Below are 23323 nucleotides of genomic sequence, written 5' to 3' on the forward strand. Positions count from 1 at the left end.
AGGATTGTGATTGATGAAGCAAAAACTAAAACCATGTCCCTTTTTCATACACAGGGAAGTCTCAGCCAGGAGGTGGCCGGGCCGAGCCGGCTGCCTGATATGCAGGTCCCTCCACTCCCCCTGGAAAGAGAAAGTGGCAGGAGGAGGAGTGCCCTAGAGGAGGCTGCCATAGGCCTCTTTTGGAGGACTACAGAGGCCCTGGGAGCACCACACACCGTGGAGGATGACTTCTGCCATTGCCTCAAAAATGCAGAGGATGGAGGAGGGACAACAACTCATGTGTGAGTCGCTCATATTGGAGGCTCTTAATAAAGGTATGAGGGCCCAAATTACATCTCAGACACACCTTTGCGAACTCACAGATGGTCCTCCTCCTCCTCCTCCTGCAGGTCCTCCTCCTCCTTCTCCTCCAGGTCCTCCCAGTCCTCCTCCTCCTCCAGGTCCTACTCCTCCTCCTGCCACATCTCCAACAGAAGAGCCACAGCCAGGAAGGAAGCGTGGAAGGAAGACCAGAAAGTGAGGACCCTGGATCCAGTCTGGCCGGCCAAAAGATGCAGCCTCTTGTGGTACCACAACGAAATAAGTGTAGCGCTTTTAGACAAAAGTCAGATGCAAAGTCTATGAGTCAACAGTTCAAAATGCATATATCAAGGGGAAAAAATCCATGTGGGAGAAAAAACTCTTTTTTCTTAAAGTTCTCTGAAGCAGATCACATCAAGGATGTAAACCATAAGGAGAAGGAGCCCACACACCACCACTGAAAGTGAAAAGGCTTACCGGACTGGATGGACTCAACAAGGCGTATGCCAGGTGGAGTCAGATAGGCTTGGGTGGTGCTGGACTGTAGATGGTCCAAAGGGGCAATGTTGGTGGAGTGGCTACCACAAAGCTGTTTTCCCTGGATGGTGCCGAACCAGAAGAGGTGAGATGAAACGCACGTGGATCATATCCCTCGGACCGACGTTGGAACCAGAGGTGGCAACAGCAAATGAAGGGAAGGAAGGAATAGCCAAATAGTGTAAATCCGTATAGAAGGGAATTTATTAAAAAAAGTATACATTAACATGTACAAATGGTTAAAAACAGCGCTGTATGAAAGTGGCGACAGTGGGGTCCTACCCGATGCGTTTCGTCTGCATAGACGTCATCTGGGGGGTTACCCCACTGTAGCCACCGAGATATATATAGAGAATGTCATAATTAATGAGAAAACAGCTCCACGGTAATTACGAACGGGACTTCCGGTATGGGGGAAAATGGCCGACCGGCGTGCGTTCCACGCCTCATAATAATAAAAACCGGAAGTGAAAGAGATAAAAGCCCCTGTGATTAACATAGAGATAACCAAATAAATAATGACAATTGCAGGAAGATGCGAAGCGAGGATAAGTGAATATAGGAAGTGACACAAAATAATGTTGGGCGTGTATGTGGCGCGGCAATATGCACGCGCATTGGAAAAGTGTGTACAGCGCAGGTGCGTGGAGCGCGTTTGTCAAGGGGCAGTGAAGGGGCGGACCAACGGCAATGAAAATGACGAGGATCCGAAGCCGGACACAGCGGCATGTGTGTGCGTGCTTACGTGCATGCAAAACAGGAACCTCCCAAGGGGGCCGGCCAATGTAAATGCCGGGGAAGCAAAAGTATGCCGGGTGGGCAGATGTAGCGAGCCACAACAACGGCAATACATTCAAATAAGAAAAAACAAAAAAGAAAAATGTCAAGCATGTAGTGGTCTGGTGACACAAAGAAATAATGGCCTGGTGACACAAGTGTGTCAATGAGACAGGGATCGTAGTCCCTATCAGTGAACTTGGCCATCAGAAGTGCCGATTGTGTTTTGAAGGCATCCACGTTAGAGCAATTTCTTCGTAATCTGAGAAATTGACTCCGAGGTACTGAGTCAAGCCACGACCGGTGATGCCACCTATCAGGTGGTATAAAACTATTCCGGTCTGTGGCTTTGAAATGTGTCTGGAGTTGGAAGCCACCATCACATATCTCAATTTCTAGATCCAGAAAATTAATTTTGTGGTTACTGGCTGTATGGGATAGGGAGATGCCACGATCGTTGTTGTTCAAACGTTCAAAAAATGAATTGAGTACCATCCGTTCTTTTGCCATATGAGTAGCAGAGCATATCGCGCTTATTAAAAGCGGGGACACCAAACACACTGTCCCCCGCCACTACAAGTTACATCATAATCGCGTGATTGATGGTATGTCCCCCCCTGGAGGGGTGGTGCTAGGACCAGGGGTGTGTCCCGTCTAGAGACCTATTGGATCCACGAGCTCCGTACACTCTTTCCATTGGGTATGAATGTTGAAATAGATGTCAACGCTTTTATCAACAAAGCTTGATTGGGTCATCCCAGTTTTTGTTTGTTTCTTGTTTTTTGTTTATTTTAGAAGTGACTCTCTCTCCTTTTTATATATACACTTCAATCTTATGTATTTTATCCCTTTTCCATTTTGTTTACTTTATTTTGGCTACATTTGTACAGATAGTCTTGTATCTTATTCTGATAGACATAGACTTTTTTTAACGTGGCATATAAATATGTAATTTAGTCTTGCGGACATGTTGCATATACAGAGACACGCTATTCAGTACATATGGTTTTTGTTTTTCTTTTGATCATTATAAGTGTGATTATTTTATTTATTATATTTTGAAATCAGCTCCACGAGTTTTATTTTAACGGTTTACATTTCCCTTTTGGTTTAACATCACCAGTTACCTTATCTCTATACCTATAATTGGTATATTCTGCATTATTGCACTTCACTCATGTATTTGTCCTGAATTTTATATATCTCCCATTTGGGGACACTTTATACACTTTTGTGTCACCAGGCCATTATTTCTTTGTGTCACCAGACCACTACATGCTTGACATTTTTCTTTTTTGTTTTTTCTTATTTGAATGTATTGCCGTTGTTGTGGTTCGCTACATCTGCCCACCCGGCATACTTTTGCTTCCCCGGCATTTACATTGGCCGGCCCCATTGGGAGGTTCCTGTTTTGCATGCACGTAAGCACGCACACACATGCCGCTGTGTCCGGCTTCGGATCCTCGTCATTTTCATTGCCGTTGGTCCGCCCCTTCACTGCCCCTTGACGTACGCGCTCCACGCACCTGCGCTGTACACACTTTTCCAATGCGCGCGCATATTGCCGCGCCACATACACGCCCAACATTATTTCGTGTCACTTCCTATATTCACTTATCCTCGCTTCGCATCTTCCTGCGATTGTCATTATTTATTTGGTTATCTCTATGTTAATCACAGGGGCTTTTATCTCTTTCACTTCCGGTTTTTATTATTATGAGGCATGGAACGCACGCCGGTCGGCCATTTTCCCCCATACCGGAAGTCACGTTCGTAATTTCCGTGGAGCTGTTTTCTCATTAATTATGACATTCTCTATATATATATCTCGGTGGCTACAGTGGGGGTAACCCCCCAGATGATGTCTATGCAGACGAAACGCGTCGGGTAGGATCCCACTGTCGCCACTTTCATACAGCGCTGTTTTTAACCATTTGTACATGTGAGTGTATACTTTTTTTAATAAATTCCCTTCTATACAGATTTACACTATTTGGCTATTCCTTCCTTCCCTTCATTTGCTGTTGTCACCTCTGGTTCCAACGTCGGTCCGAGGGATATGATCCACGTGCGTTTCATCTCACCTCTTCTGGTTCGGCACCATCCAGGGAAAACAGCTTAGTGGTAGCCACTCCACCAACATTGCCCCTTTGGACCATCTACAGTCCAGCACCACCCAAGCCTGGCGTACACCTTGTTGAGTCCATCCAGTCCGGTAAGCCTTTTCACTTTCAATGGTGGTGTGTGGGCTCCTTCTCCTTATGGTTTACATCCTTGATGTGATCTGCTTCAGAGAACTTTAAGAAAAAAGAGTTTTTTCTCCCACACGGATTTTTTTCCCCTTGATATATGCATTTTGAACTGTTGACTCATAGACTTTGCATCTGACTTTTGTCTAAAAGCGCTACACTTATTTCGTTGTTTATATTGTTTACACTTGCTGGTTGTGTTAGCTGCTTATTCGTTTGTTTTTTCTGGTAGCGCAGAATTATTGTGTACATTTAGCTTTTCTTGTGGTACCACAGCCTGGGGACACAGATGTCATCTGCTGCTTTCCGGATCTCTGCAAATTCTGGACCAGACTGCCCTCCCTTATATATGGACTCCTCAGGCCACCAATTTTGATGTTCAAGAATTGTTGTCTGCCCTGGGGGTCCCAGGCTTCGCTAATTTCTCCTGTTGATCCAGCGTTGCCTCCCTCTTTGTTTGGTTCTGAGCCCTTAATAAAGGATTTTTGGTTTGAATTATACTTGCCTATGTGTGTTTTACTTCAAAAAGGACAGTTGGTTTGTGAGGATTCAGGTACATTTCAAAAATACAATGTGAAATTAACAAGGGACGCCAACAACAAACAATCTCCTTGAGATTAAATAATAAAAGATATCAATGGTGTTGTGGTAACTTGACACACAAAACACATACAAAAATAGTCTGGAGTAAAAATAAGATTAAACAAAGATCAGCCTTGGAAAAAATACAAACATAAAATCTAAAGGAAAAATGGCTTTAAAGCACAAAAAAACTAAAAGAAAAAAAAAACATTATGTCAGATGTGACAAATAACAATATATTCAGGGAATCCCAAGAAAAAAACAACAAAATAAGTTTGTGAGAAGTGTGTGTGAATATGAGCAGCAAAACTACTTAATTCTTGTCACATTATAAAGAAGAAGAGAGTGCGCTGTATTAAACCTTTTTTAACATTGTACCGTGACGAAAGTGCTGTATCCATTGCCAACGCTCATTTTACCAGACCGAGCTGTTCCGTGTCGAAGTTTCTTCTGAGCATGCGTGGCACTTTGTGCGTCGGAACAGGCCACACACGGTCGGAATTGACGCGATCGGAATTTGTTGTCGGAAAATTTTATCTCCTGCTCTCAAACTTTGTGTGTCGGAAAATCCGATGTAAAATGTCCGATGGCACCCACACACGGTCGGAATTTCCGACAACACGCTCCGATCGGACATTTTCCATCGGAAAATCCGACCGTGTGTACGGGGCATAAGACTGAGATGCCATTAAAGTTCATGTGCGTGTTAAGGCAGGCGTCTCAATACTTTTGGTACTATAGTGTATGCTAATTGTATGTCTGTAGAACACCCCTGACGTGTGCAGACACACCCAGGCCAGCCGATCTCAGACTGATAATACAGAAAGGATTTCCATTGACGATAGCTACCCTTTTACCCAGATACTGGTAGCTTTGGCAATCCACTTTCCCCATACCTCAGTATTTTTTTATATTGGTCCAACAATTCCTGAAAGGAGTATGGATGCTGCCATTGCTGACTTACATTTCTTTGGTGAAAATAACCCAAATCAGTGTCTATTATTTAGTCTGCATGAAAGTTATAGAGTCCACAAACTATGGTATATATCTGAAAATGTATCAATCCTGATCTACTGACGGCCGATCTAATTTCTTGAGGCCCAAAAATATCCGGACAGTACAAATATACCCCAAATGACCCTTTTTTGGAAATAACCCAAATAGTGGATATTATTTAGTCTCTGTGAAAGTTATAGAGTCTACAAGCTATGGTGCAAATCATTGAAAATTGATCACATCTGATCACATCTGATGCACTGATGGCCAATCTCATTTCTTGAGGGTCTGAAATGTCAGGAAAGTACAAATACCCCCACAATGACCCTTTTTGGAAAGTAGACAGTCCAAGGTATTTAGTAAGAGGAATGGCAAGTTTTTTGAAGTTTGTAATTTTTTTGTCAGAATATTGTAGAAAATTAAGGAATTTTTTTTTTTTTTAATATATTGTCACCAGTGCTGTACAGCGTTCTCATATAACTGGTGTGGTGGTGATCAGGGATACTGACTGGTGACAGTACAAAAGAAACCAATTTTTAAAATAATTTATTTACATTTTTTTCCTCACATCACATGGTACTGGCAGCGAGCCGGTACTCGGATCGGCCATCGGCCGTGTCCCATGGATGCGGCCAGTGACAGATTGCACCTCTGCATGGCCCCATGATCAGCGCATTCCTAAAAGGACATCATATGACGCCCAGTCAGGATAACTGAACCACTGCTCGACCGTCAATTTGCTACTGGCAGGGCAGAAGGTGTTAGCTCATTGATGGCACCTGTACGCAGATATGCGGCCTCACTGAAGTGGGTCTTTATTTGTGAGGACACATATGTGTACCTCTCTTTGTTCTGGGAGCACTCACAAGCACAGCACTCACGCTACTTGCACTAACGATCGGGACCCAGGACTCCCAGTTCCCGGTCACCTGATCGCTATGATAGCCTCTGATTGGCTATCACAGTGGTCAGTCACTGTGCAGCCCACCTCTGCGTTTTCCTCTCTTCTGAATGGAGAGAGAGATATAATGGGGGAGATTTGCTAAAACTGGTGCACATAGAATCTGGGGCAGCTCTGCATAGTAAGTCGATAAGCTTCTAATGCCCTGTACACACGACCGGTTTTCCCTCTTTGGAATAAACTCTGAAGGTTTTTCTGACGGAATTCCACTCAAGCTGTCTTGCATACACACGGTCACTCCAAATTCCAACCGTCAAGAACATGGTGACGTACAACACGTACGACGGCACTATAAAAAGGGCTCCTTCTGCTAATCTCGTGTTTATCTTGCATACAGACAAGCGTTTTTTTCCGATAGGAATTTGCTCCCTCAAAAAAATATAGAACATGTTCTCTATCTAAGTCCGTCTGAATTTTCGATGGAAAAAGTCTGATGGGGCATACACACGGTCGGAATATACGATGAAAAGCTCCCGTCAGACTTTTTCTGTCGGAAATTCCGACCGTGTGTACTCGGCATAAGGTTTATTGCCAAAGCTTAATTGAACAAGCTGAAGTTAGAAGCTGATTGGCTTGCTATGCAGAGCTGCTCAAAGCATATACAGCAACCTAAAATAATGGGTATAATGAACTTGGAAAACATTACATACATATAACCATAATGTAAAACATGAATGCCATAACAAGGAAGCAAATATACATAGTACATAAGTGTGATGGAATAAACCTTGTGGTGTAAAAATAATTGTCCATAAAACCAATGATGGAAATGGGGACTGCATCCTTAACCACTTCAGCCCCGGAAGGATTTACCCCCTTCCTGACCAGAGCACTTTTTACAAATTGGCACTGTGTCGCTTTAACTGCTAATTGCGCGGTCATGCAATGCTGTAACCAAACGAAATTTGCGTCCTTTTCTTCCCACAAATAGAGCTTTCTTTTGATGGTATTTGATCACCTCTGCCGTTTTTATTTTTTGCGCTATACACGGAAAAAGACCGAAAATTTTGAAAAAAAATGATATTTTCTACTTTTTGTTCTAAAAAAAATCCAATAAACTCAATTTTAGTCATACATTTAGGCCAAAATGTATTTGGCCACATGTCTTTGGTAAAAAAAATGTCAATAAGTGTATATTTATTGGTTTGCGCAAAAGTTATAGCGCCTACAATCTAGGGTACATTTTCTGGAATTTACACAGCCTTTAATTTATGACTGCCTATGTCGTTTCTTGAGGTGCTAAAATGGCAGGGCAGTACAAAACCCCCACAAATGACCCCATTTTGGAAAGTAGACACCCCAAGGAAATTGCTGATAGGCATGTTGAGCCCATTGAATATTCATTTTTTTTGTCCCAAGTGATTGAATAATGACAAAAAAAAAAAAAAAAAATTACAAAAAGTTGTCACTAAATGATATATTGCTCACACAGGCCATGGGCATATGTGGAATTGCACCCCAAAATACATTTAGCTGCTTCTCCTGAGTATGGGGATACCACATGTGTGGGACTTTTTGGGAGCCTAGCCGCATACGGGGCCCCGAAAACCAATCACCGCCTTCAGGATTTCTAAGGGCGTACATTTTTGATTTTACTCCTCACTACCTATCACAGTTTTGAAGGCCATAAAATGCCCAGATGGCACAAACCCCCCCCAAATGACCCCATTTTGGAAAGTAGACACCCCAAGCTATTTGCTGAGAGGCATGTTGAGTCCATGGAATATTTTATATTTTGACACAAGTTGCGGGAAAGTGACAATTTATTTATTTATTTTTTTTTTTTTGCACAAAGTTGTCACTAAATGATATATTGCTCACACAGGTCATGGGCATATGTGGAATTGCACCCCAAAATACATTCTGCTGCTTCTCCTGAGTATGGGGATACCACATGTGTGGGACTTTTTAGGAGCCTAGCCGCGTACGGGACCCCGAAAACCAATCACCGCCTTCAGGATTTCTAAGGGTGTACATTTTTGATTTCACTCTTCACTGCCTATCACAGTTTCGGAGGTCATGGAATGCCCAGGTGGCACAAACCCCCCCCAAATGACCCCATTTTGGAAAGTAGACACCCCAAGCTATTTGCTGAGAGGCATGGTGAGTATTTTGCAGCTCTCATTTGTTTTTGAAAATGAAGAAAGACAAAAAAAAAAATTTTTTTTTTCTTTTTTTAATTTTCAAAACTTTGTGACAAAAAGTGAGGTCTGCAAAATACTCACTATACCGCTCAGCAAATAGCTTTGGGTGTCTACTTTCCAAAATGGGGTCATTTGGGGGGGGTTTGTGCCACCTGGGCATTCCATGGCCTCCGAGACTGTGATAGGCAGTGAAGAGTGAAATAAAAAATTTACGCCCTTAGAAAGCCTGAAGGCGGTGCTTGGTTTTCGGGGTCCCATACGCGGCTAGGCTCCCAAAAAGTCTCACACATGTGGTATCCCCGTACTCAGGAGAAGCAGCAGAATGTATTTTGGGGTGTAATTTCACATATTCCCATGGCATGTTTGAGCAATATATAATTTAGTGACAACTTTGTGCAAAAAAAAAAAAAAAAAATTTGTCTCTTTCCCGCAACTTGTGTCACAATATAAAATATTCCATGGACTCGACATGCCTCTCAGCAAATAGCTTGGGGTGTCTACTTTCCAAAATGGGGTCATTTGGGGGGGGTTTGAACTGTCCTGGCATTTTATGCACAACATTTAGAAGCTTATGTCACACATCACCCACTCTTCTAACCACTTGAAGACAATGCCCTTTCTGACACTTTTTGATTACATGAAAAAATTATTTTTTTTTGCAAGAAAATTACTTTGAACCCCCACACATTATATATTTTTTTAAAGCAAATGCCCTACAGATTAAAATGGTGGGTGTTTAATTTTTTTTTTTCACACAGTATTTGCGCAGCGATTTTTCAAACGCATTTTTTGGGGAAAAATCACACTTTTTTACATTTTAATGCACTAAAACACACTATATTGCCCAAATGTTTGATGAAATAAAAAAGATGATCTTAGGCCGAGTACATGGATACCAAACATGACATGCTTTACAATTGCGCACAAACGTGCAGTGGCAACAAAATAAATACATTTTTAAAAGCCTTTAAAAGCCTTTACAGGTTACCACTTTAGATTTACAGAGGAGGTCTACTGCTAAAATTACTGCCCTCGATCTAACCGTCGCGGTGATACCTCACATGCATGGTGCAATTGCTGTTTACATTTGACGCCAGACCGACGCTTGCGTTCGCCTTAGCGCGAGAGCAGGGGGGACAGGGGTGCTTTTTTTTTTTTTTTTTCTTTATTATTTTCTTGCTTTTTTATCTTATTTTAAAACTGTTCCTTTCATTTTTTTTTTTTTTTTAATCATTTTTACTGTTATCTCAGGGAATGTAAATATCCCCTATGATAGCAATAGGTAGTGACAGGTACTCTTTTTTGAAAAAATTGGGGTCTATTAGACCCTAGATTTCTCCTCTGCCCTCAAAGCATCTGACCACACCAAGATCGGTGTGATAAAATGCTTCCCCAATTTCCCAATGGCGCTATTTACATCCGGCGAAATCTAAGTCATAAAATGCTCGTAGCTTCCGGTTTCTTAGGCCATAGAGATGTTTGGAGCCACTCTGGTCTCTGATCAGCTCTATGGTCAGCTGGCTGAATCACCGGCTGCATTCTCAGGTTCCCTGTTGAGACAGGAGAGCCAGAGAAAAACACGGAAGACGATGGGGGGGGGGGGGCATTCTCTCCCACTGCTTGTAAAAGCAGTCTAGAGGCTAATTAGCCGCTAGGATTGCTTTTACATGAAAGCCGACCGCTGGCTGAAAAGAATGATACCAAGATGATACCTAAACCTGCAAGCATCATTTTGGTATAACCACTCAAAGTCGTGAATGCTGTACCTGAAGACAAAAATATGGCTAACAATAAAGCACAGTAAATGGTAAAGTATAAAAAATTGCATACCTGAAAAGCAAACATGATAAAACATAATAACAATAAAACATTGCAGAATAGAATACAGTAAAAAAGAGCAGAACAATAGAGAGAATAGAGAGAGAGAGAATAGAGAGAGAACAATAAAACTACAACTATTACTTTTTATTTTATATTTTTGTTTGTGTTTTTTTTTTTTTTTTTTACACTTTTTTTGTAACTGTAACTTTTATAACTGTAACCGGTTCCAGGTTCGGGTCTCTCAAAATGCAATGGCATCTTGGGAGACCCTGTGAAAGTGTGTCCTAGTCTGTGCAATGCTGTACCCTACGCTAATACTCAGCTAGTGAATGGTAGCATTCAAAACATTCACCAATGCAAAGACCAGGATTGTCAGGACAGGAGGGACAATAATAACGGGTGTCACGCCTATATCCGCGCTTACTGCAGACACGACATCTTTTTTGGGGGAGTTCGTTGGGTAGGGGTACTAGGGGGAGGACATAAAGAAAATGCCTCTCATGCAGCCGACTGCATTTGGTTGGGGATGTGAATGGGGGAAGTACGGGCGCTGCAGAAGCGGTGGGTTCCCAATTAGGATTGGCGAATGCAGCAGGAAGGGCATTATGGGCACGACAGGCCTGTGTTTGTCTTCTTTGTGGCAGCGGGACACTACTTGTGCTTGCCACCTCACCAGCTTGAACTGCACTTATGGGACTCGCCACGTCACCAAGTGTTACTGCAGTGCTGGTTTGACTATGACCGGGGTGTACTAGGCCGCTGGCGCTTGCCAGTTCACCAAAACGCTACCAAAAAAACTGTTAACGATCGCAGGGATCAGGCCTGACTCTGCGAACGCTGCAGTTATGCGTTTAGTGTTTTGTAAGTGACAGTGATCGATCGATACTGCACTTGGGTGGGCTGGGCTGGGCCGGGCGGAGGGGCAAAACGCAGGTGCTAGCAGGTATCTGGGCTGATCCCACTAACACTGCGTTTTTGGGAACCCTAAACTGCTGGGGATGCCAGTATAGATCTGATCGGATCAGATCAGATATTGATCAGTTCAGATACTATACCACTAAGGGAGGTGTACGGTGCGTGCGTGGGTGTTAGCGCTACTGGCACTAACCTGACGCTGCCTGGGGCTGGTGCTTGCCAGTTCACCAAAACGCTACCAAAAAAACTGTTAGCGATCGCAGGGATCAGGCCTGACTCTGCGAACGCTGCAGTTATGCGTTTAGTGTTTTGTAAGTGACAGTGATCGATCGATACTGCACTTGGGTGGGCTGGGCTGGGCCGGGCGGAGGGGCAAAACGCAGGTGCTAGCAGGTATCTGGGCTGATCCCGCTAACACTGCGTTTTTGGGAATCCTAAACTGTTGGGGACGCTAGTATAGATCTGATCGGATCAGATATTGATGCGTTCAGATACTATACCACTAAGGGAGGTGTACGGTGCGTGCGTGGGTGTTAGCGCTACTGGCACTAACCTGACGCTGCCTGGGGCTGGTGCTTGCCATTTCACCAAAACGCTACCAAAAAAACTGTTAGCGATCACAGGGATCAGGCCTGACTCTGCGAACGCTGCAGTTATGCGTTTAGTGTTTTGTAAGTGACCGTGATCGATCGATACTGCACTTGGGTGGGCTGGGCCGAGCCGGGCGGAGGGGCAAAACGCAGGTGCTAGCAGGTATCTGGGCTGATCCCGCTAACACTGTGTTTTTGGGAACCCTAAACTGCTGGGGACGCTAGTATAGATCTGATCAGATCAGATATTGATGCGATCAGATACTATACCACTAAGGGAGGCGTATGCTGCGTGCGTGGGTGTTAGCGTTACTGGCGCTAATCTGACGCTGCCTGGGGCGACGCATATCACCGCCGGGCGATCAGGGGGCTAAATCTTTATTCGGCGGGTGCCCTGACACTATAAAAAATAAACAAACTAACCAGCGTCACCCGTAACGGTTATACAGTGATCAGTGGTGAAAGGGTTAACTAGGGGGCAATCAAGGGGTTAAAACATTTATTAGGTAGTATATGGGGGTCCCTGTCGCTATAAAACGCTGACGGCGAACCTAAATATTTACCTCACTAACTAGCGTCACCAGCGACACTAATACAGCGATCAGAAAAATGATCGCTTAGTGACACTGGTGACAGGGGGTGATCAAGGGGTTAAAACTTTATTAGGGGGGGTTAGGGGGGTACCCTAGACCTAAAGGGGGGTAATACTAACTGTCCTAACACTGTAAATGTCACAAACTGACACCAATACAGTAATCAGAAAAAAAAAAAAAAAAAAAAAAAAAAACCTGCTGGTGTCAGTTTGTGACAGGGGGGGGGGTGATTGGGGGGGGGATCGGGGGGCAATCGGGGGGGGGATCGGGGTGTTTTGTGTGCCTGGCATGTTCTACTGTGTGTGTGTGTGTTGTGCACTCACATTGCAGTCTTCTCTCCTCGGCCCGGAACGGAAAATACCGAGCCGAGGAGAGATGACATCATTTCCTCTGCCTCTGTGTACAATACAGAGGCAGGGAAATGATCCCATTGGCTGAGAGCGATCGCGAGGGGGGGGCCACGAATGGATGGCCTCCCCCTCACCTCCGATCGCCGGGGGAGATTTGCCGACCGCCGCTGGCACCGGGGGGGGGTCCGATCGGACCCCCCACCCGCGGGCAGGCAAGGACGTACATGTAAGTCCTTTTGCCTGCCCGTGCCATTCTGCCGACGTATATAGTCGTGCGGCGGTCGGCAAGTGGTTAAAAGCTTGACGCGTTTTATAATTTGATAATCCGACTCTTTAGGAGCGGATGCTAGAGTATCTGTAGATAATAAAAGATGGTCTAAATAAAAACCCATGTTGTGTGAAGGTTATATGTAAAAATTGTTAAATAGATGGTCTAATCCACAAACTTACATCTCATTAAATGTTAAACCCGAGTGATACTGGTGTGCAAGAGTCACCATATTATTCTCCCTGGGAGCCGAGGTGTTGAAATCCCCCGGAAACACCAGACCCACACAAAGGCGCCCCCTCTAGGTCAGTGTCCGTATGTTTTTGGTAGGATATTGTTTTTAAAAAATACATTTATTAAAATTAGGATCAGTTAAAGTGGTTGTTAAGCCACTAGCTCATCTTTATATCATCCCCTCTGTCAGATAAAAAGCTGCATCCTAGTGCCTGTGCTTTATATAAAAAAAAGATTTCTACCTGTTTTAACAGTATCTTTCAGCGATAAGATGACTCCAGGCTGTCAGCTCTCCCTGTGTGATATCTCCAGTGGGCGGGGCCAAGATTCCCCTGCTGATGTCAGCCAGGGAGGAGGGGAGGAGAGAGGAGAGAGCCTGGAGTCATGTGATCACTGCAAGGCACTGTGAATACAGGTAGAAATAGTTTTTTAACCACTTTTAATCACTTTAACCACTTGCCGACCAGCCACCGTCATTATACTGCAGCAGGTCGGCACGTTCCTGCGAGCTGTTGTAGCTGTACGTCGGCTTCTTTAAGCAGGATAGCAGGCGCCCGCTGCACAGCAGGGGTGCCGATGCTCGTGGCCGATGGTCACGATGACCGCCAGCCACGAGCGATCATGGGCATGAGAGGCAGAACAAGGACGTGTGTGTGTAAACACACAAATCCCTGCTCTGTTCTGTGAGGAGAGACAGATCGTGAGTTCCTAATAGCTAGGAACACCCCTGGCCATAGGTGTGCACAGCCTATTGCATTAGGGTGTGCACCTTAAAGCTCAAATACACATGTGTGTGCATGTGTATTTATAGTGACGGTGTCAGTAGAGCAGTAGACGGTGTCATTAGGACAGGGATTGGTGTTAGTAGGGCAGTGGATGGTGTCAGTAGTTTTCATTTTTGTTATTTTTAACACTTTTTAGGAGTCCCGCCAGGGGGATTTGGTGAAGAATCAGGGGTTTAAACAGGGGGAATCTGCACCACACAGGGTGATTAGGGTGTGCCCAGGCACGCCCTATGCGCACACCTATGCCCCTGTTATGTGCAGACACAGCCAGGCCAGCCGATCTCAGCCTGACCATGCTGAAAGGATTTTCATTAACAATTGCTATTCTTTTCCCTACATACTGGTAGCTGGTACAATCCACTCTCCCCCAACCTCAGTATTTTTACTGAGAGACATATACAGGATGACAATGCTGATCCATTTTTTAAACTTGTAGCTACCTAGCTGTCTCTGGTCTTGGCACTTTCGGAGTCACTTACTTGAATCAGGATGACGGCAAGGCATCTAATATTTTATAAAGGGAGTTCAGCGGTGGAAGGCCAGGCAATGTTTTCCAGGCTTCTTTAACCCCTTCCGACTGAGTGTACACATATATGCGGCTTCTTTGAAGTGGGTCTTCTTCTGTAGAGCCACATATGTGTGAATCGGTGTTTGTGCCGAATATGATTTTTTTTGTATACCATTTAAGGCCAGTTTTCCTTTCATAAAAACAAAAACAGAAGGAAATAGCCATTACCAATGAAAGCTTCCATTGCGGTATAATTCATCTGGACACACTAAGTTGTTATATGTACAGTTTTACTTACTCATTTCAAAGTTGCAAAACTGGGTTCAGTCATTAAAGCAGAGTATCACCCAAAAATGGAACTTCCGCTTTTTGGAATCCTCCCCCCCTCCGGTGTCACATTTGGCACCTTTCAGGGGGGAGGAGGGAGCAGATACCTCTATAATTCAGGTATTTTCCCCCACTTCTGGACATAGATCACCGCGGTGACTGCTGAGACCTACGCCATGTCTGGCGCCTACTCTCCCCCCCCCCCCACCGCGCAGTCTCCTAGGAGACACACAGGTCAAAGAAGACAGCAGGGACCAATGAGGACGCACAGCGCGACTCGGGCATGCGCAGTAGGGAACCAGCAAGTGAAGCCGCAGAGCTTCACTTGGTGATTCCCTTACCGAAGATGGCGGCGGCAGCACCCGAGGGCTGAGGGACAAATTGGCTTCGGGACCCGATATCGCGGGCGCCCTGGACAGGTGAGTGTCAATATATTAAAAGTCAGCAGCTGCAGTATTTGTAGCTGCTGACTTTTAATATTTTTTTTTTTGGCGGAGCTCCGCTTTAAGATTTAGAAGAAAAAAATTAAATATTAGAACAGTTTATAAACATATCACAGGAAAAAATATCTAAATTCACTTCTACATGGTATAACTGGATACAATTCAAATCCTCTTCAGCCTACGCAGCAACTATTGTATAATCACAGAAAACAATACTCAACAATAGAATACACGAGACATTAGAGGAAGAGAGAAAAGAATAAAGAAAAAAAAAAAGGGAAAACTCAGATACAAACTAAACCCCTTAACCCATTCCTCTACTTACCCCCCTCCTTTTTTTTGTTATTTCATTTTTTATTTTATTTTTGTATTATTATTTAAAGATAGTCATAAACTGACATTTTCTAAAATCACTTTACTAATGTAAGAAAAATTGAAATCCCTCATCTACAAGTTAAAATACAGAATCAATATATATCTGAATAATACAGTATGTATATCTCCGTAAAGTATTAATTGACTCTTAATTATTACTAGAACCCATTTTGCAGAAACAGAATGTTTTTCTTTCTCACTGTACCTTAATGCGTTCAAATGTTACAATGGAATGTTGTACGATTTTTGTATGTTCACTCAATAAAAATTTATAAAACAACAAAAAAAAAAATTTGCTTTACCTTCCATCGTGGAGGATTTAATATCAGTGTAAATGTAATGAGTATAAAGTGTAAAAATAAACCATATTCTACTTTCCTTTTGTTTTCAGATCTAGAGGCACGGTATAAACTCCATGTTGTATTGGCCAGTGTAGCGCTGATCTTAATTACTGGACCTTTAATCATTGTTCTGTTATTCAATAAGCAAAGAAGAAAGCGTAAGTGACTTGAAACATTTTATTACATGATAAAGTAAAGGGTTGTGTCCTGTCTGTTACACTAATAAGTATCTTATCTTTTTACCAGGCAAGTGTAGCACCATTCTATAAGAATGTATCAGCATGTCTGTAACAAAACATTAAGACATGCTATAACCCGCATGTGAATCGCACAGGAACCACATAGCATTCCTGAGCAATTCACATATGATTCTGTGTGGTTTGATTTGAGTCCAATTATTTTGAATGGGCTCAAATCGCACCTTTTTTGGAATTGTACTGCAACCGCATCGCATGGTCTTTTTGTACCATGTGATCTGGTGTAGGCAAACCGCACTGCGTTTGCAATCCTTTTCATGTGTCGTTAACTTTGGATCAACACTCGAAGCAAATCGCAAATACACTGTGATTGCAATGCGGTGCGGGAAACTCGCAGGGATCGCTGTTTCCCGCACTGCATATGTGTGAACCTAGGCCTAATATCTTCTACAACTCCTTCTATGGTCATTATAGGGCCCAATTACACTTGTGCGTTGCAGTAATGCATGCTAAAATGCACACAATAAAGTATTTTGCCACAATGCATGCCAACGTACATTCTCTATATGCAGTGCATTGCGCTGTCATTCATAGTATATGGACCAAAACGCACTGTACAGTAGAATGCATCTCAGGTTGCACAGCAGCCCAATAAATACCGTACATTGTGGGGTGTTGTGTTTTGAAAAAGTCATGCAAATATTTTCATCCGTTGTGGTACATTGGCAGCCAATATATAATGAATTGGCTTCCTTAATGAAATTTAACACGTGCTAATGTGTGAATGGAAAAAAAGACACCGTTACCTTGCCATGCAGGGCAAAGTGATAGTGTCTCTGCAAAAGCCAACTTCTTCCCCCGCAGCCAATGATATAATTTTCCTGGTTATTTGACAGTGCCCAGGCCTAATGTTTGTCTGCTAGACCTTGGAACTGGCCCAGGGTAGGCCAGGTATTGTGGATGGCTGTGGAGGAGGAAGGAGCCCAGAGTGATTACTGGTATAGTGGGTATAAGGGGTTTGGAGAGGAGGCTTCATACCTTTCCCCTCTGTCTTTGGCCTCAAGGGGTTTGGGGAGGAGGCCATACGCACAGGTAAGATGACAGTTCTAAGATGTGGAGATGGGGCAAGGCTTATTGATACATAGAACAAACTAAATGTGAAACGCCACAGTGTAGGATTTATGAGCGTTTTATTTGTTTTATTGGGGTATAATTAGTTTCCCCAGTGTCTACATACTACATAAACTGACCTACTCCACTCCATGATTCAACAATCCAATACCAAAGTCTATGCAGCCTATGGAGGCATTGCCATTGGATCTTTGAAGGGTTGGGATGGGGCCTAACCCCAGTGCTATATGAACATGTCCAACATGATGGGGTGGGAAAGCGCCCAAACAACTTTTTGGAAGGATTCAGCCATATTTACAGATTATAAACTAGTATATAGTATCTTACAAAAGTGAGTACACCCTCACATTTTTGTAAATATTTTATTATATCTTTTCATGTGACAACACTGAAGAAATGACACTTTGCTACAATGTAAAGTAGTGAGTGTACAGCTTGTATAACAGTGTAAATTTGCTGTCCCCTCAAAATAACTCAACACACAGCCATTAATGTGTAAACTGCTGGCAACAAAAGTGAGTACACCCCAAAGTGATGTATAAATGTATAAATTGGGCCCAAAGTGTCAAAATTTTGTGTGGCCACCATTATTTTCCAGCACTGCCTTAACCCTCATGGGCATGGAGTTCACCAGACCATCTGAACCAAATAAGTTTATATTGGTCTCATTGGTCTGAACCAAATAACTTTATATTGGTCTCATTAGACCACAGGACATGGTTCCAGAAATCCATGTCCTTACTGGTCCCATCAGTGGATTGCCGTTCCATATGAATAAACAGAGATAGAGGCCAGGCTTGGAGACTTGGGGAATATGAGTGTGGCTCCCACAGCATAAATCCTAGGCTGGCCATACATTATGTAATTTTCTTGTACAGTTTTCCTTTAGGTTTAACCTAATTTTTTATAGTTTAGGTAAATCTAAACACTTTGCATTTGTATGCAGTTAGGCAGGCCCTTGCACTGTAAATCTACAGGAATCTGTATAAGAAAATTGTATAGAGGAGGAGTGGGGATCGGTAAATATAAGAGTTGGGTGGGACGTGGGGTAGGGCCAATTTAAAGGATATTTGCACTAAACGGGCGGCACAGTGGTGTGGTGGGTAGCACTCTCGCCTAGCAGTAAGAAGGGTCGCTGGTTCGAATCCCAACCACGACACTACCTGCCTGGAGTTTGCATGTTCTCCCTGTGCCTGTGTGGGTTTCCTCCGGGTACTCCGGTTTCCTCCCACACTCCAAAGACATGCTGGTAGGTTAATTGGATCCTGTCTAAATTGTCCCTAGTATGTATGAATGTGAGTTAGGGACCTTAGATTGTAAGCTCCTTGAGGGTTAGGGACTGATGTGAATGTACAATGTATATGTAAAGCGCTGCGTAAATTGACGGCGCTATATAAGTACCTGAAATAAAATAAATAAAATAAATAAATGTACAATCATCCTCTAATGAGTCCATTGCCAATTTTCTGAGTCTGTACTACTTCTTTGCCTCTGTAAAGATAATATTTAAATGTTTCTTTTTGGTATTACAGGCTTTCCAAAGGTGAGGAATATCACTCGCTCCTCGGGTGGAACTTTCAGCTTAGATGTGCATCATTTTTACCCAGAAAAAATTACTGTATCGTGGGAGGTGATCAAGCCACCGTCAAGCACACAGCCTCATCCCATAGAATCTACCATTATAATAACTCAAAACCAAGATGGAACTTTCAATGCCACCAGCACTTGTGAAAGCCTCAGAGGGCTGATCAATGAAAATGAGGTATATGTTGTGCGAGCCGTGGTGGAACACAGAAAACTGAAACACGTAAAACGAAGAGAATGGAGAAGCGATGATAAAGATAACAAAGGTATGATCAATAATTTATTAACGACAACTTTGTCATCAATCAGACATGGTTGAAGCCCAAAATTCAAAATAGCACCCATCATTTCACTAAAATGACTGGTTTTCAATCAGACACATAAACACAACTGCAGTTCAAGGTTTTCTTACTTAATTCAAAAAATGTGATTACCTTTCTTAAAATTTTGTAGCTCCTGATAAAAAGCTTGAACTGTGGAAAAATGAGAGATGAGGAAGATTGGTTAATTTTTCAGATATTCGTGTGTTTACTTTAAGGAGGAATTCCAGGTAACACTGTAACGTGGGGGGGGGGGGGGGGGGGAATAAACCTCAGTCCTATGTTATCTCCAAGCCAAGACCTGGAGCTTAAAGTGATTGTAAAGTCTCTATTTTTTTCCTATAAAAATAACAAACATGTTATACTTACCTGCTCTGTTACAATGAATTTGCACAGAGCAGCCTGGATCCTCCTCTTCTCGGGTCCCTCTTCTGTGATCCTGGCCCCTCCCTCCTGTTGAGTGTCCATACAGCAAACAGCTTGCTATGGGGGCCACCGAGCCGAGTCACAGCTCTCTGTGTCCATTCAGATACGGAGCCCCGACCTGCCTCGCCCCCTCTCTCCCCTGATTGTCTAGCTGACTTTGAATGACAGTAGCGGCAGCCAATGGCGCTGCTGCTGTGTCTCAGCCAATCAGGAGGGAGAATCTCAGACGGCTGAGACACTCATGGACATCGCTGGACAGGGAGGGACCTCAGGTAAGTGTTAGGGGGGCTGAGGGGGGCTGCTGCAAACAGAAGGCTTTTTATCTTAATAATAAATCATTAAGATAAAAAAAACCTTCTGTCTTTACAACCCCTTTAACAAACCAGGGAAAGAGTGAAAGGAAACTGCTGGTGGAACCATTATTAAAATGAACCTATTGATTTGCCCTGCATGAGTACATTTCCCATGCACATTTGCTCTGATAGTTTCCTATGTTTATATACTGTATCTCAAACACTTGGATATGTAATGTATCTGTTACTTATCCTTCTGCAATTTTTTTTTATTTTGTATTATTGGAACTTGATAGAAAGCTTCTGATTAAAAAAAAGTTATTGCATAGGAAAAAATTATTTTATGATATTATCTCTTTTAGATTTTCTTGCACGGCCAGAAGTCGGGATGATACGAATACCAAAATTGTTTGTCAATAAACATACTCAACTGCAATGCACAATATCACAATTTTACCCTGATGACCTGACAGTGAATTGGTTAATGAAAGACATGGGAAAGAGGGAATTTCCTATAACTAACAGCGGGAGATACAAAATGCCTGACAGCAGATCTCAGCTCCAGCCAGATAAAACATTCACCCATACAGCACTTCTGGAATTCACCCCATTACTAGAAGATGTGGGGTCAGAGGTCATCTGCAGAGTGAGCCATCCCAGCCTGAAGGAACCAATAGAGAAGACAACTGGACCCTTACAGGTGCTGGGTGAGTACAAAAGCTCTTCCTTGGTATCTTTAAAGGGTAGCTTCATTTTATAACAAAAGCAGAATTGTGACCCAGTTTCCATCCGCCTTTATCAAATTTGAAAATACAAGGACAGACCTTAGATGCCGATTAATCAGTTTTCTCATTGTCTGAACATTGCAGTGTTCCAGCCCAGACACTCTGCCATCCTCTAGTACAGGGGTCTCCAAACTTTCTAAACAAAGGGCTGCATTACTGTCCTTATGACCTTAGGTGGGCTGGACTGTGGCCTACGGAAGTAGAAAATGTTCCAGCATTACTGGAAGGAATAGTGCTCTATCTTTAGTATTAGGGGAGGAGTAGTGTCCCATCATTGGTATTAGTGGGAGGACTAGTGCCCCATCATTAGTGTCAGTGGGAGGAATAGTGCCTCATTGTTGGTGTCAGTTGGAGCAACAGTGCCCCGTTGTTGATGTCATTGGAAGGCATAGTGCCCCATTGTTGGTGTTATTAGAAGGAATAGTGCCCCAAGGACAAGCAAAAGGTAGGCAAATGGCCAAATCCGGCCCCCGGCTTCAGTTTGGAGACCACTGCTGTACAAAAATCCCACATGGCCTAAGAATAATGCCCAGCTCTGTGCAAAATTGCCATTATTCTCCATAGTTAGGATAAGTACAGGCATATTGATTTATGGGGGTGCAGCAATGCCAAGAATCAAAAACCCTGCTCCTGGGCATGCCAAGTAGAGAGAAGTCAAATTTGCTAGCTTCCGATGTCTGTAAATGAGGGGATCTTCAAGCGATCCCTTGGCCCCTACTGTCCCTTCTGCCCCTAAGTACATATTTTACAGTTTTCTTTTTTATACTGTACTTACCTTTTCCTGATATTTTCAGGCTGATCACCTAAAGTACAAGGTCCTTTTCCTCTTTGGGCCATCACTGGGTGCTGGGTGGTCCTCAATAATGGGGGATTGAATGACTAGATAGTCCTCGTGACAATACAGCACCTCATCCCAATAGTATAAATACAATGGTCAGAAGAAGGGTTAAGGGATTATCACGGTGCCAGCCAATAATTGAAATCCATAGGATAAAATAAGAATAGTTTATTCACATATAATTAAAAAGAGATGTACAAACATACATATCAAGGGTGTGAGCAATACAAAAATTATACAAATAGATAAAACGCCAACTGAGCAATAGTATCACAAACCCGCCTATGGCATGATGGCAGGTCATGTGAACAGGTATATGAAGTCCTACATGTTTCGCCTAAATAGGCTTCCTCAGGGACAGTTGGTAATACCTGTATTCTTATCTTGGAATTCTATAACAAAAAATGATAACGATCAGACAATACAATGGCAACAATAATAATTACAAAGTTGTATGGAAGTGATAAAGTGCCTTGTGGTTGTCATGCATAACTACAGATCATCCCACATCATGTTAACTGGTGCTAGGGCCTCATTCACCAGACATCCCAGATCCCACCCAGTGTTAACCAACAGGGCATACTCAGACCTACCCAGGCAAACGATGGAAAAATACCTACCAATGGGCAGGCGTGGGAAACCCCGAAGTGAATGCAAGGGCTATAGACACAGTAGAAGGCTGCAGGGGGCGAAAAAGGACCTGGAAAAGGAAATTACCAATATAAATTAGGGGATTAAGGCAAAGCCCCCAGGGAGTCCTGGGTGTACAAGCCGACAGTATATAGGGCTAACATAGCCTCAAGAAATACTTACTATTTGTGCAAAAAATGGGGGAAGGGAAAAGAGCAGGGCACCCAGTATGCTGGCTTATTTTAAGGCAAAAGTGGCAGATGGAAATCACTATAAACAAAAAATTAAAAAATAGGAAAAAATAAAAATAAAACAGATACATGGCTGGGTTACAAAAAACATCTCCTGCATCACTATTATTGCAAAGGACTTTTACATATGCCCAGGAATAGCTTAACTCACCAAGAAGTCCATTATTGCTATTAAAGTAGTAAAAAGCCAGTGGAACAAGGAATGGTGAAGGCAGTTTTGGTTTTAGACCATCTCTCTGCAAGAAAGCAACACAAAGCGGTATAATAATAAAGCAAGGAGGAAATGCAGGGGAGTCGCATCACTGAGAAGAATGACATACCTTGTTTGATCTAGCATAAGCGTGGGTACCCTGAGAACGCCGGCAATGGAATGGCCGGGTTCACCGGCCTTTTCAAACCCCCCATCCACGTCCAGGGTCTGACGTTGCCGAGGCGTGTGATCGGACAGGAGTCGCCACTGCGCATGCGCCCAAACCTGGACCCAGTAAGCCTACAAGGTCCAGGGGGCTATGCGGGAGAGTCTGACGCTGCCGTGTATAGTACGTGCAGCGCTGAACACAGTGGGCAACTAGACCTGTCAATAGACAGAGCCGCCAATCACAGGAGGATACAGGGATGGCTAAAGATCCTCTCAAAGCAGTGGCTGGGGGCGGGCGAATGCTGGTGTGAGCAGCATCGCCCTTGGGTGTCCATACAGCCAAGGTGTCTGTAATGGCCCGAGATCACCTGACTAGGATCCAACCCACATTCACCCACGGCAATCCCTTGATGA

General features: G+C 43.4%; 1 protein-coding gene across 2 annotated transcripts in view; it reads left to right on the plus strand.

Moving 5' to 3' along the window:
• The window catches only part of LOC141148597 (uncharacterized), a 406627-nt gene that overhangs the window by 123962 nt on the left and 259342 nt on the right, over nucleotides 1-23323 (plus strand). For both annotated transcript variants that reach the window (XM_073636195.1, XM_073636194.1), the window contains exons 5-7: nucleotides 16147-16254; nucleotides 18957-19274; nucleotides 20410-20754. In XM_073636195.1, the coding sequence (XP_073492296.1) occupies nucleotides 16147-16254; nucleotides 18957-19274; nucleotides 20410-20754 (771 nt within the window). The remainder of the gene's footprint in view (nucleotides 1-16146; nucleotides 16255-18956; nucleotides 19275-20409; nucleotides 20755-23323) is intronic.

The sequence above is a fragment of the Aquarana catesbeiana genome, linkage group LG06 (genome assembly GCF_042186555.1).
Source record: "Aquarana catesbeiana isolate 2022-GZ linkage group LG06, ASM4218655v1, whole genome shotgun sequence".
Lineage (NCBI taxonomy): Eukaryota > Metazoa > Chordata > Amphibia > Anura > Ranidae > Aquarana > Aquarana catesbeiana.